This window comes from Diorhabda carinulata, chromosome 12 (genome assembly GCF_026250575.1).
Source record: "Diorhabda carinulata isolate Delta chromosome 12, icDioCari1.1, whole genome shotgun sequence".
NCBI lineage: Eukaryota > Metazoa > Arthropoda > Insecta > Coleoptera > Chrysomelidae > Diorhabda > Diorhabda carinulata.
Genome location: NC_079471.1, coordinates 10,573,848 through 10,589,399, shown reverse-complemented (window position 1 = coordinate 10,589,399; position 15,552 = coordinate 10,573,848). Strand labels below are relative to the sequence as shown.

The 15,552-nt window shown below is 32.3% G+C and overlaps 1 protein-coding gene across 3 annotated transcripts in view; it reads left to right on the top strand.

The window, feature by feature from the left end:
* Positions 1-15,552, top strand: part of LOC130900196 (protein groucho) — a 396,521-nt gene that overhangs the window by 292,729 nt on the left and 88,240 nt on the right. For all 3 annotated transcript variants that reach the window (XM_057810645.1, XM_057810647.1, XM_057810646.1), the window contains exon 4: positions 10,858-10,902. In XM_057810645.1, the coding sequence (XP_057666628.1) occupies positions 10,858-10,902 (45 nt within the window). The remainder of the gene's footprint in view (positions 1-10,857; positions 10,903-15,552) is intronic.

Below are 15,552 nucleotides of genomic sequence, written 5' to 3'. Positions count from 1 at the left end.
GAACGTTTTGTAAGTGTCAAGTCGATTTTTGTCTGTTTAATCTTGTTACCAGGTGAGAACGTTTCGTTAATTTGAAATAAAAAGTATTTTCATTAATTTGAAACATGAAAACGACGGAAGTGAATGGAACAAAATTATAACGAAAAAATAATTACTTCGCATTTATATACACATAGACCAGTTTTTGGGATTTTGCTGCTTTATAAACGATTCTCTGGAATTAAATTGTTAATTAGTAGGAAAATCTCTAATATACACAATGTTAAAGTTGCGCTTAACGAGCAATACTTAACTAATTAAATTCAATTGGCAAAAACGAATAGAATATTTTTTCTTATTATAGAATAAAGTGCTAATTTAGAATAATTAAAAATAATTAAAAAAAATGTATTAAGTAATTTAACATAAAATAATATTTAAACAACAGCTAATATTCACATCACAGCAACACATTTTGGCATGCTTCCAACCAAGTTGTCCAATAAATTTTGTGCTATTTCTGCCCAAAGCCGCAAAATAAGATTTATAAGCTCTTATGTGGCTTTTGTTCGCCGATTGGGGTCCATGGCTCTATTTAATTCAGATCAGGCAACCTGTGTAGAAACGGTAGATGAAGACAACTTTGATTTGTGGCAGTGTGTTTGTCACCACTTGATCCATATATACCTGTCCTGTCATATTTCTATCCAATACAATCAACTCACTATATTTGTTAAAACAAATTCCTGTCCAGACCATCACTGTAACTTCTCTAAACGGATGAATGTCTTGTATGCAAGTTCGTCAATGAATTTATGCATATTCTTACTTGTCTACTGTCTAAAAACAATCCTCAATGAGACTAATTTGGAAATATCCCAATCCTACATCCATTACGCCAGTATTGGTGTACAATATCCACGCTAATGTTTAATGCCTATGCGCAAATGTCAATAATACTCTCCTTTAAATTCTTCCGGATCTTAAACTGTATTAAAGATTCTTCTTCTCATTGTTGATATCGATACAGATATACTTCCAGAATTACAAAGTTTGTTACTCTGGAATTTCCAACTTTTCGTTTTTCGGCAACAGCTCCAGTTTCGTGGAACCCATAAAGCATCCTCGAAATGACACTTGAGGACACATTTAGATCATTCGCAACATTCTTCTGTGTTGAGCTTGCTTCAAGTAATCAATAACCCGAGAAAACTATGTCCTCACCATAATTAAAATATTGTGAAATTATGTCCAGCCGATTAATATGTTTATACAAATAAAGAAAAGCAAGTATGAATTCAGATAAGAACACAGATCCACAAAATTAAATAAGAAAATTAAAATTCATCCATTTTTCTCTAATGATAGCAACGATTAATCCAAGTACAAATAATCTCTGATGTTTGATTAGGTGGATGACATTCATCTCATATTGTTAATCTTACCTACTTTTTTTTACTTCTTCAAAAGTCAAGCTCACACAACTTCGATGGAACATCGGCTTGTAAATTTATCGATTTTATATTTTGCTATATCACATAAAAGAGATTAACAGTAGTTATAGAACATTTTTGATATGAAATAATTTGTTATAGTTAAAAAATGTGGGATTATAATCAAAAACAGTTTTTAAATATGAATGAGGCTTTTTGTTTTTCTTTGAACATCGATCGTTTGCGTCCCTGCTGTTTCAACCAACGGTCCCAAATGAATCTGATAAAAATCTAATTAGAAAAAACACATTGAAACGTCGATTATGTATACTCCGTTGAATCGATGAGCAGGGAAGAGTTGAGAGTGAACAAAAAAATTTGAACATAATAAAACCCAGTAAAATCCTAACGAGCCGTAGAGCATGCTCCGCAGAGAACCGGTGAATTGTAAACAACGGAGCAACTTTAAACACAGAGAATCGAAATCCAAATATGGCTTTTACACAACGAACAGTTTACTTCTCATTCGGCACATAACATAATTTTTTAAATTTCAGTAAACAGCGTTTCCTATTTCAGGACTCGCTTTCATTGAAACGGATTCTAAACCTAAACCGCTTGCCCCACAATAGTGCATCGAGACTGATACGAATAGTGGAGACAGGGCTCGTTCTGAACTTTTGATATTGTAGTTATTATATTTAAGCCGGGTTTCTTCACTTCTTAATAAAGTCCCTATTAACTATTATTTACCGAATAACCAAAAATTCGGTGCCTTCACCTTATAATAAAGTAAACCTCCGATTAAATAGAGTTGCCAATGTATTTGCCAATTAAGTTACTAGACAGTCACGAGTATCAATTAAAGAGTTTAGTAGAAAGTTAACCTTTAATATACAACAAAAGTGTTTTGTTTGTTTATTATACCTATATTTGATTAGTTTATTTTTGCAAATATTTGTCATACAAATAATTAAATATTTAATATGGATGCTTTTCAATATTTAGAAGATTTGTTTGATGAAGGAAATACAGAAAATTTCAGTACAAGCTTATTCCGTTCGTCATAAAATTGATCATTACAATTTTTTGTCCGATGATGGAATTTTTTCTTTCCTATGAATTATTTTCAGACCAACACATATTTTTCCAACTAGCGACTATTTGAACATTAACCTTAACAAAACACGTGCAAATATAATTACCCACAGATGTCACAAACACGAATCATAGGAAACCGTCAATAGAACACCGTTTTTTCGCTTATTTATTTCCTTATTCAATACATGGACGATTGCTATATAGACATCTCTCATAGTGTTACCAACAGTAGACTATTTGTTAAATACATAATAAAGTGACAAATACTTATTAGTTAGTTCGAATTTAAACAAACGGTAAACATTTATTCGACAATTAAAAGTTCCTACTAAAGTTATGTGGCTAATAATTATTCGGCACTTTATTAGAACATAAAGAAACCGGCCCTTTGTCAATGACTCGAGTAATATTGGCGTCCATTACCTCAATCGAAGTAAAAAGTTAAGAGGTTTGATGTTACATGATAGCCGGTAAATTTACTGATCCAAAGCATGAAATGTAGGTATTATTACCAAAGAGTAAAAATAAAATAATACACAAATCAAAAACAATGTAATAGAGCAATTCCGTACTGCTTTCTCATCATTACCAATTTTGTTTTGACAATGTTAGCTTGTTATTTTTTTTAAGTTTTAAATGCCGTCGTGCACCACACGACTGCCTTTATGTACGGCGCGGACTTGGCTTCAATTTCAGACATCAAATAATATTATAATGACGCGATACCGATCACCATTCACAGTAACATTCCGGCCGGCTTCTATTTGGAAGTAATAGAGACCGATATTCCTCCGTACTATAAACCACACCAAACACTTGTTTTGTCAGGAGTTAATAGTAGCTTTTGAATATCTTATGTTGTTTACTATGCCAAATACGGCCATTTTGTTTATTAATGAACCCATTAAGTAAAAAATTGTTTAACAAAATTTTTGTTGAAATCAGTGGATCTTGTCAAGAGCACAACGACTAAAATGGCTTCAGTTCTTGTAATAGTTGTATGCTTTTGAATATAAATCCTTACGTAAAATACACCAAGATGTTGAATACTATAGGCTAAGCTATTGAGAACGGCGACGCTCTTCGTGTGCACTCTCCGCTACAGCTCCTATATTTCCTTCACTGCGTGCTGGATGTGGTCTATTTTGATACACATTCCTAGTAGAACCTCCATTTTCGTAATGGAACTGAACAATTTGTAGACGCTATGCTGGGATAAATATTTCTATTATCGCATGCGCGATTTGTAATTAAATCCCTACTACAAAAATACCTCTAAATGAATCACGCGTTCTAATGCAGTGATTGCAATAATTTTATTAAAATAATGACTTGATTTTTGGACTAAAGCATTCCGAATATTTCTTTTATTATTCTAGTGAGATTAGTAACCTCCATACAAACCTATCAATTAAATAAAATAAATCTCCGCAAAGAATAATACACAGATACCCATTATATAAAATTTAATGCTTTTAAGTCTCCTTGGATTTTACCCTATTACAAAAGACACAATAAGAAATATCCTCAAATAAATCCTTATTTTCTGTTTTCTCCACTCTCTACTCCATCCGCGTTCTGTGGATAGAATAGAGAGAAGCGGATGCCATTAGTCTAACCTTCCATTATTACCGAGATAACCATTTCTATTCACTTCGTTAAAATCGATATACCTACATTCGAGCTCTACTCTGCCATTTGCACCATTACACTAAACGTTTAACAAGTAGTATCAATAAAAGAAATTTATGGGTGTGATAAAAATATTTAAATAGATTTAGATATGTGTACCAAATTGTGAGAGGGAGCCATGTTTCTTTTAATTCTATTTAGAACGTCATATACACAAAAAATACATTAAATTTGTAATCGGTGAGGTAAGAAGTGAGTCTTGATGTTACACTCATTTTATAATACAGACAGTTATTAGACAGAACTGACTGAAAATTGCAGGCTGCGATTGAAACGATTGAAATGAGAGAGAAGCAGAAACGAACAAATGATCAATAATTAAAAAAATAACCGATATTGAAACCATAAAGAATATCTAGTAAAATAATGTAGATGGATAAATCCAGTAAAAGCCAAAGATCGGTCACATAGAGAAATAAGACCGAATTGAATAGAAGCTAGGGAAATGCTTAAATAGGTACTTCAAAGAGAAGATTTGCATAGTCAATAAGTACGTTTACAACATGTTTCTTGGATAAAGTGATCGAATTGTTTATGAGTTTCCACTATTTTTGAATAATAAAATTATACTGATCTAAATAGATTGTGGAAAATAAAGAGAAAGCGACTGACAAAAAGTGCGATAACTCATCTTTAGGTATTTCTAAGCATTTTATTCTATCCCTTTACGTTTCAATCCATTTTTGTTGTCTCACTCTCCGATCTATTCTTACATTTCCTTCTACAGTGAGGAATCCTATCCAGTGTCATGTTGCTATCACCATTCTAGTGTTATCATTAACATGAATATTATAATTGCTAGTTGTTTCTCCATAGCTTTTTTCGTCTTAATTATCACGTAATACATTCTTCTCTGCGTATCCTAAAATTTGACATACTTGAGTAAGAACCAGTAGAATTATTAAATGTTTTAAGATATTCCGAGTTATTCTAATTTGTGGCCGAGAATCTTGAGAGTAGATTCGCCCTTTTGGAATTCTCCTGTAATAAATGTAAATTGTTAATGCCGTTCTCTCGACTTATTAAATTGATATTCCTTCAAAAAATCCTCACGTTAAACACTCCTTGTAGAATAAATAAATATTACCTATTATTTCTGTTCTTATGAGATAATCAACAAATTCATTATGTTATTTCAATAATTATATATCCTAATAACGGTCAGCCAAATTCGATAATATGGCGTGTACAGCTAAAAACAGAATTTTTTGCTTTATTCTCATGTGATGGTCAAAAGTAAATTCATAGAAAAGTTTATCAAACATTGTAGAAAGTGTGCTCATTATTGATCACAAAAACGAAGACGTGCTTTCTAGAAACTCCGATTCTTAGATATACAAAAATATATGATTCAAAGAAAGGTAGTTCTTACAAGAAACGGAGAATTAAAATATATATAGGTAGGCACAAGATTATTTTTTATTATTGTACTGTCTAATCTAATGAAGACCTGACTATTACAAGCAAACGTACGAATCATGGCCATTCTGTACCGCACAAAATTTGTACCGTAAGAGAACGTTTGACGCAATGTTTTACTTCTGTAAAAGCAAATAACATATTATTAAAATGCCGTATTAAGCTAGTAGTGGTAAAGTACAACAAAATATTTGAATATGTGAGTTTCGTATGAAAGGGTCATTGCCATCACACCCGGATAAAAAAATATCCAGAAGACTATTAGTGACAAAACAATTTTTTAAGAGTATCTTATTTAGTACTATCAAAACAGAAATGAAAAAAGATTGGTTGAAATTGTATCCAATAAAATGAGATGACAAATATCTAAATAAATATGGTTTATGGTGGTTATTATGTTTTGTAACAAAAACTTGTCTTATTCTTCAGTCTTTATCAACATAAGACTCAAATACACATACACACAGTTTTTTTTGGTGCTTGGTACAAGTGACAGATAAACAATTACCAGAAAAGTTGATTAAATTCCCAAATAATGATTTGGATTTCAGATATAATGGGATCTAACTTGAAGCTCCTTTCAAATGGAGACCGATCTTTATGTTCAAAAGAAGAATAAATGAATGTGGGGAGTAATGGTAATGGAATTATGTGTACACACTACACATTATTGAAGTATAACTGCACTTCGACTAAATTCAAAACCGACTTTTCATCTTCATTTTATAAATTTCATTACGTTTATTTTGATAATATTTTACATGATTGGATTCATCCTTAGAAATATTCTGCAATATCTTAAGGGAAGTACAATATTGATCTGAAAGGATTTTGTAATAGTGCAAACGACATTCCACACCCTTACACCAACTCACACAAATACGTATATCCTCTAGAACACATCCGAAACTAAATCCTCGGAATTTTTCCGGCGGCCGAACATCTTACCGGTACTGGGTCCTTGTCGTCGATCTGTCGAAAGAGCCGTTGGCGACAAGTGAACATCAGTAGCGTAACGAATTCGGTACTCTGAGGTTTAAAAATATATTTTTATAATAATTTTTTAGCATTAACATTAACAGAGGATTTTAACTCAGAAGAAAACTTTTAGTGTTTTCAGATTTTGAACTTTCTAATTTCTTCTGCTAAATTCTCTCTTTTTATAGCCAATAATCTCGAATACAGGACAGTACCATAACGCTTCAAGAACATTTGATAACTACTTAATGACTTATTTAACAAAATTTCTGATTATATCGGCTTCCCAATTTCCAATGTTATAGTAACTGAAACATCTGTTCTGAAACGTCTTCAGCTAATAAAATTCTACTTTCTGATTTTGTTGTTTAGGCTTAATTAGAAGGTTATATATGTTTTATTTACAAAACTTTTTGTCTGAACATACAGCATTCCATCTTCATCACTTTCCGATAACCAAGTTGATGCTCTTATGATACCTAGGAGTTATAAACCTTGTACCTTGAAAGATATGAGAGGATTGTCCGTTTGAAAAAGTATATTTCAGATAAAAAATACTTAATAAATAGAGGAAGAAAGTAAGATTACCACTATATTATATACATGGCTATACATTCTATTTAGAATTATAACCGTTCAAATTGAGCTCATTTGACCTTGTATTTTGTGCGAGGTCAGCTAACATTTAATCACTACTTATTTCCAGTTTACCACCTATTTTTTCTATTGTTCTCCATTTATTTCTGTCCTGCATCTGTCTGTTCTAGTCAAATACCTCATCTACTTTTTGGTCTTCCTGTCAGTTTTTTCTCATTGCGTCTCCATTCTGTAATTCTTCTCATGCCTTATCGTTGTGTTATTCTTTTAATGTGTCTAAATATAGTAACCTTTACACCTTCAGTGTATCTGGTTTGTGAACTATTTTTTTAATTTCATAAATTTTGTCTTTCTCTTATTTATTTCGAATTATTTTTCCCTTACTATTTTATCTAATGTGTCTTCAAAATTCTTCGGTTCCTTGCTATTAAAGTTGAATCAACAGGATATGTTTGATTTGTTTTGATTTATTAATCAATCACCTTGCCTCACACCAATATTTATTTAAAATTCATGATCTTTTTTTCGCCATTACCCTTCTCCTAAAATTTAACCTAGTAATTCTCACCAATCGTATTCGTAAACTTTTCGGGTACTTTCAGTTTTTCTACGTCCTCGTTTTCAGACTGTGTAATGCTTGTTGGAGGTCTTCGCATAGAATGTGCATGTTGAGCTCATAGCATTTTTCGATCACTAGATTTATTGTATGAATGGGATCCACTGTTGAATAACTTTTTCAGTCTTTGGATTATTATCGTCGTTAGTATTTTATATACGGTGGCAAGCAATTCATTTTCTGATAATTGCTACATATATTGGAATTTCCTCCCTTTATCATCAACTCAGTAGACATTCCCTCGACATTGTTTATTTATCTTATTAGCTCATTCCTATTCCCCATTTCTGTCGATGTTTCTTCAAATTCTAGTATTTTTCAATTATCACTATCATCGCGCTCGTGCACACTTTCTTTCTCTCTTAATAATTTCTTTAAAATACTATAACTCCATTTTTTTTCCTTAATATTTTTTGAAGTTCTTTTTCTATCTTGTTTATTTATATGTTGATATAGTTTCACATTATTTCCAATATCTTTATTTTTATTATTTTGCCATCTCTTCTTATTTTCTATATTTATTTATCATAATCAATTTGCTTCCCTCCTTTTTTCCTATACTTTTCATTGTATATTCCTGATAAAACCATGTGTTAAAAATTTATGGTAATATTACTTGAATTAGTTCCACATACAAACACACACACACACACACCCTGTTTTCCATAATTGTTCCTCAGCCACTTATACCCATCAGAAGACCCATAATAAAGCAAATTTGGCTTTAATCGGGGACGTGACTGCCAAAATAAATATTTTGAAGCCAAAGTAAATAGTTCCTCAAGTCCATAGTCGAAGTGTTAGAGAGTCGCAAATCGAAAATGACATTTAAGAGAAACTATTTTTTTATTATAACTTTACAGTAAGAGGAATTTTGTGAATTTTGAAACTGTATTTAAAAAGTATCTATCTTTACAGATTTGAATTAATATTTTTCAATTATAAGTATCTCCAAAAACTAGTTCCAACCAAATTATTAGAATATTAAAAAATACGAAGTTTACATGTGTGATTTAATGTATTCTAATTAACTTAACTAGCTATCCTGTAAAGTTATAAAATCACCTCCCACAAACGGCGACTGTGGGAGCGATCTTAGCTTAGAAGAAGAGAAGGGGGTTGGAGGGCTTGTATCGATTACCAGTGAGCTCGACAAGGTGCTTGTCACGTCTGATACACACACAAGTGAAATAGCTGTTTATGGTTGCTGCTTTAAGGGCGGCGGGTGTTCGGTCTGCATCCCCTCGTTTCCGAACATTTGCCGCCCTCTCTTCGAGCAACCGCCGTCACCGGTATTAGTAGATCGGTACGGATGTCAACCGATGAGTCGTCAGTGGAGGAAAGAAAGGATGATAGAAATGGGGAATGAAATGTTTTCAACGAAATAAATTGGGGACAAGTGTGGGGAATAAATATCAAAAAGAACCGGTTGGAATAATAATAATTTGTTGAATTGTTGCAACTTACTCGTATTTGAAAATCATGATACACAAATTCACACGATAAAACATGATCTAAAAATTATTGTCTGTTACCCACATAATACTACAATTGAATACTAATTAATTTCATATATAATTCGATTTGTTGCCAACTTATTATGGGGTATTCGAAATGAGTGGGAATTGATTATAAATTGATACGTCCATCCAACTATAACAGAAATATTGAAAAATTTTGCTATTGATAATTAAAATGTTACTGTTGACAGTCACTTGCACAAATATAAAAATGGGATAACCAAATGAGACACCAGTCAGAGAACAAAAAACTTCCTACGTTTGGCATTCCCAAAATGCGAACCCATTCCAGCATCATCAATGTTCCAGAAAAAAGAAGTATTCATAACCCAACAACTGGCTCTATAGATCCCCAGAATGGTCTGGTATTGCTTTGGTTTGCAATTTGTTTGACGACTTAATCTCTCACGTTAAGTCCTGACCAGCTGGAAATTATCAGCACCGCTACTGAGCCGTGCAACCTGGGTTGTATAATTTGATTTTGAGTTTAAAAATGTTTGTTTTGTTGGTATATATAGTAGACCTTTCACTATTTGCTACCTGTCAAAATATAAATCCAAGAGCAATCTCATTGTAAACTGACTGGTCACTTTTATAGAAACAACATAGAATTATGTGTGAATGCACCGTCAGAGCTTCTATTCATTAATTCTTCCGTTTTGTTGGTATTGTAATAGGCACCCAGTCGCACGCCTTCGGTCAACACCGATTGTAATTTATTGTAATGGAAGATACAAAAGATGGAGAGTGGCTGCAACTCATAGTGGGTAAATATTGTTCAATGTGTTTTTGAAAGAAGAAGTTGGATGTAACTAGTCAGAAGCTTCTGCCATGTTCTAGAATTGAACTGGAAATGTAAATTAAAAACATCTTTCAAAATAACAACGAAATCATAAGGAGACAATTACGTAACACGCGAAACGTTTTTGTGATTGGTAGAAATTTTTAATATGAGAGATAATAATAAATGACAGAGAAGATTAGACATTAGTTTATTGAATTTCCTCTTTGTCATTTTATTATGATCTCATATAGTCTTATTAAAATATAATTCTCGTGAAAATCAACCAAAAAAATCCACTAGAACACCTTAAAACAAAAAATTCCTCAGTTGCTGCTTAAATTATAATTTAAAAATTAACCATTAATTTTGCTGCGTCGTATACGCAATTACTTACAATCAAAACTCTTCCCTCCACACCTTGTATATTATTTCAATCAATTTATGAATCTGTCTACTAAATTAAATTTTTTAAATTTCTTATTTCTTAATAAAGACAGAAAAGTCGAAACGTCAATTTTATCTATCTTTCAAAAATTATTAAAAAAACTAATTTTGAAATAGAAGAGACCTAAAATCCAGAACATTTAGAAACATAAAAATTATATCTTATTATATATTACTCCTTACAATTATTTTAATATATTTTCCGATATAATCTAAATTGTGGTATTTTTTACCATAAATTATTAAAAAATTAATTCATCATTACATTTTATTAAAAAATCATTTTTGTTTCAGTACTACGAAATGTCATATGGCCTTAATGTGGAAATGCACAAACAGGTAAGTTTTTTATATAAATTCATTCATATTCCAGCAAGTATTTTATGTTTTACCATTGGTACGTACCCCATATTAGAACAATTATTAGTAACTCATCACAAGCGTGCACCTGACGTCTCGAATATTCGAAGGTGATCGAGCAAAATCGGTTTGATTTGTAATAACTTCATCGTGACCTTATATACGGCGCTAGTGGAACCACACTTTGTATTGTATGTTACGTTTAATGTAAGAGTTTTTATATTAGTACAGTAAAAGTTCCTTATTCGCGCTTCTTTCATTCGCGACTAAAAATTTCTTTATTCCCGGATCTAATAATTACATACATAATAACAAAAGGATTGCAACAGGTATCCAACCCTATATCCTTTGTAAATGCCGTCAAATGGACTAATAAAAAAAGTAAATAGATCTTATAAAAACTTTGTCTAAAGTATGTTGTTAAATGATATTGCAGACAACTTTGACATAAGCCGCCTTCGCCGCAATCGGTGTTTTTAGTCGAATTTTTCAAGTTCAAAGTTTTCTTCTTCAGTTCTTCTAGCACAAAACGCCCGAAATCATTTTGATCGTTGTAATTGTGGAACTGGACCGCCTCCTATTTAATGAATAATACGAGTTGCTAGGATGATTTTTTTTACTTCCCATTTTCGAAATTTCTTGTCATTATGACAATTTTTTCTTTGTTGTCAATTGGAATTGAACTAGAGGGTTCGAGACCACTGGGTCTTTTGAAATTATGAATTTTCATTCGAGAGAGAGAGTTAACTTGTGAAATGAAAAGTTATTGAGGAATAGCAAATTTTCCATATAAAGAAATAAGATTGAGAATTAATATCATTTCCAAGAAATTCTTTTTATGGAAAGATTTGTTTGTGTATTAGTTAAATTCTTCATTTGACGAAAAATTCAACTTTCGTGATGGAGCTCTGCTGCTCACGGCTTTTTGTTTAGAATTTAAATAAACAGAATGAAAGCAACCGTATTATTCAATGATGGAGTACATACACATATTTTAAATGTTGCTGTTCCGTTCTATGGTAAAAGTCGCTTTGCTGCAGCAGAGCGATATCCAGAAGAATTTGCAAACCTAGTAGCTGATAGAGGATACAAACCTGAGCAAGTATTTAATGTAGACGAAAATCACTGTTTTGGAAGAGAATGCCAAACAAAACATTCGTTTCTAAAAGCGAAAAGTTTGCTCCTCGATTTAAGGTAGCAAAGGATAAAGTTACACTGCTGCTATGTTCGTATGCATCTGAAGATTGTGTCATTAAGCCACTGATGCTTTACAGATCGTTTAATCCTCGGGATTTAAAAAATCAAAACAAGGACAACCTGCTAGTGTTTTGGCGTGCTAATAAAAAAGCATGGGTTACAAGCGCTATTTTCTGTGACTGGTTCCGGATTTGTTTTGTTTCTGAAGTTGAAACTTATTTAAAAAAAACAGAATTTAGACTTTAAAGCACTTCTACTTTTGGACAATGCTCCAGGTCATCCTCGCGAACTTGAAACTATGCATCCAAATATAAAAGTGTCATTTTTACCTCCCAACACGACGGCTTTGCTTCAACCTATGGACCGAGGAATAATATAGTCCTTTAAGCTCTATTACATCAGAATCATATTGGATAATATGGAATGTAATCCTGATATGAATGTTATATGCTGGAAGAAATTTGACATTGCAAAATGCATCGTAAACATAAAAGAATCATTGGAAGAACTGAAGCCACACACATTGAAGTCATGCTGGAAAAAACTGTGGCCTGCTCTGACTGCGGAAAATGATGTAGAATCTATGTTCAAACTATGACTCCAAACATAGCCGAAATCGCGAATGGAATAGGACGAGATGGGTTCGAGCAGATAAAATCAAGTGAAATTCAGGAGTTGCCCGAATTTGACTGAAACCGACTTGGAGAAAATGTCAAATTCACAGCCCATTGAAGAAGAGGCTTCAACAAGCACTGGAAACGTGATATTTAATTTGAAAAATCTTAGTAAAGGTTTAAGAATGGCAAATGAGCTTTGTGATTTCTTTATGAACATTGATCCGTCTATGGAACGAAGCCTTATTTTTAAGAGGCAAATTGCTAATGCAACTGCTCCGTATCAGTCTGAATTGAAGGACCTTTTAAAAACTGCCAAAATAGAGAAAATTACAAAATTCTTGAAACCGTTGCCTAAACCTAAAGATGATTGATCAAAATGTTCAAAAACTTGAATAAAACTGATTTTTTTATATATTTGTTTTTTATGTATTTATTTATTTATTTTGTCACCTAGGAACGTATCCCCCATAATCCCATACAAATTACCAATCCGTATTCACGGTTTCTGTATTCGCGGCATATTTTTGGAACATATAACCCGCGAATAAAGAGCTTTTACTGTATATAGAAAATTGACTGTAGAACCTATACAAAAAGTTAAAAATTGAGCTATTGTTTTATATTACAGATATTAAATATATTACACATTTATGCCAAACTTACGATACAACCTTGTTTTAAGATCCCCGTTGGGAAACTCTTACACTCTCTTACAAATTGAAATAGTGGTCGAGTCTATACAGTGTAAAATTGAATGTATAACAATAAACATTGCTGAAGGAAGTGGTGTTAGCTATTGAAACAAAACAGAACAAAGAAAATATGGAGGAGAGATTCGATAGAAAGGAAGCAAAGTCTTGGAGCATCTGCTACCGTTTTCAAAGAACTTGCTGATAAGAACAAACAAAAATATAAAATGGGTTTGTGTGTATTACTAGAAAATTTTGAGAAACTGCTTAAGATAATAAATCTCTTATAAACTTATTCTTATAATTGACGCTAGTTATAGTGACAAATGTTTACGAAGGTTGTCTTGAAAGTTTCCGATCTCAAAAAAAGCAAGATATTTTTGCCATAATCATTTATTATTCAACTTTATTTAACAGTCTTCTTTTAAGTCTATACCCTTATATAAGCGATGCTCTAGCCTTTCAACTCTTCCAAATAATAGTTTGACCCCAAAAATTCGATTATTTTGTCTAAAACTACATATGTAAGCCCTGGGTAATGTTCATTAGAATGCGCTTTTAGCCCAAAGTGAGAAAAACCAATGCATAATTCTGCAGTGGCAAATACATTCTCTCGATAAACCGATAACCTCTTATATCCCTCTATCCCAAATCCAACAGTTGTTAGAGATTTGGAAAAATTATTCGATGGTTATCGCAGTTTTTAGCGGACCAGAACACTCGTCGTCAATCAAGCTGATAAGTTTGAATTTAGCCACTAAACATTTAGGGTCGTATATTATAGTGCAGGGCAGAGTCTCCTTACTAATTCCTCTTTTATTTGCCTTTCACAAGCTTGATACTGAATTGTTTGCATTTTTGGAAAAATATTCATATCGACTCATTTGTACGATTATTAAACAGAAACTAAACGTCCCAAATCATTCAACACATACGCAAATATATTTTCCATATTGATAAGTGCTTTAGGTTAAGGTCGGAAACTTTTTATACAACCATCGAATATTCTCCATATATTTAAATTAATTTTATTTGTCTATATTGTCTCCATCACTTCATTTTTGGAATGCGCAATAAAATATTGAAAATCAAGTTCCAAGGTGCTTTAGATTCGCGATTATATCAAACTTGATAGAAGCTGTTTTTATTGATCTAGCGCTGGTCAAAAGAGTATGAATCGGTGGAAAGAAAAGACAAGTGCGCAAGTTACTTTACCAACGTAAAATCTTACTTTACACAATAATGATCGAGCTCTAAACCCGACCAGTTACGTATTCATTGATAGAGTTAGAGGCATATTTAGTACTTGACCAAATAATAACTTGACTGCAGATTCTACTAATGAAAATTAGACTCAAGAGTTTTTCGTACTAGTCTACTTTTTCGTCAATTTTTCCCATTGACTATAATTAGGTAGATTTTGTTGTAAAGTTCCATATTGTTTACGCCCTTATTACATTCAAGTTTTATTCCATAATTAAAATTGAATTTCTAAAAGTCGTTTTAATATAATTTTTCTTAAGGAGCATTAGCCACTCCAATGTTTCTATTAAATCTCAATAACATCGTCGGGAATTATTTACAACTCCTTAAGTCCTAAATAATAAAATTTTCTTATCTTTAACAAGGAAGAAGAACCCTTACCATTTATTTTCCTTTTTAACCCGACCGTCGTCGTCATCGGCAGCCGGTGGCTGAGAACTAACTCGGCTTTTCCTTTTAATTCCATTGGATTATTATTAAAGTATTTCAAACATCATTTCCTCAACAAAATCGATCCCTTTCGTTTTACGAGAATTTTCTGTCTTTATCTTTATCCTAAAAAACAGGACTGGAACTCATTCAAATTTTGCACTAAATATGTAAAAAATCGAGGTCCATTAGATATATTTATACGAGGTCTTTCAAAACGCTCGCATGCGAGTTATATCACTTCATTAAGCAAAAAAAATCGATCAAAAATCACCTAACAATCACATGTCTATAACGCAAGTTCAAAAATGCGGCAGCAGTTGAATACTTCTATGGCTCTTTCGACCGCTCGAGAGGGAAGAACATGAACGTTCCACAAGCTTTGATTGGCTTAACCTTATTGTTAATTTGTGATTAATCTATGCGTTATAGAC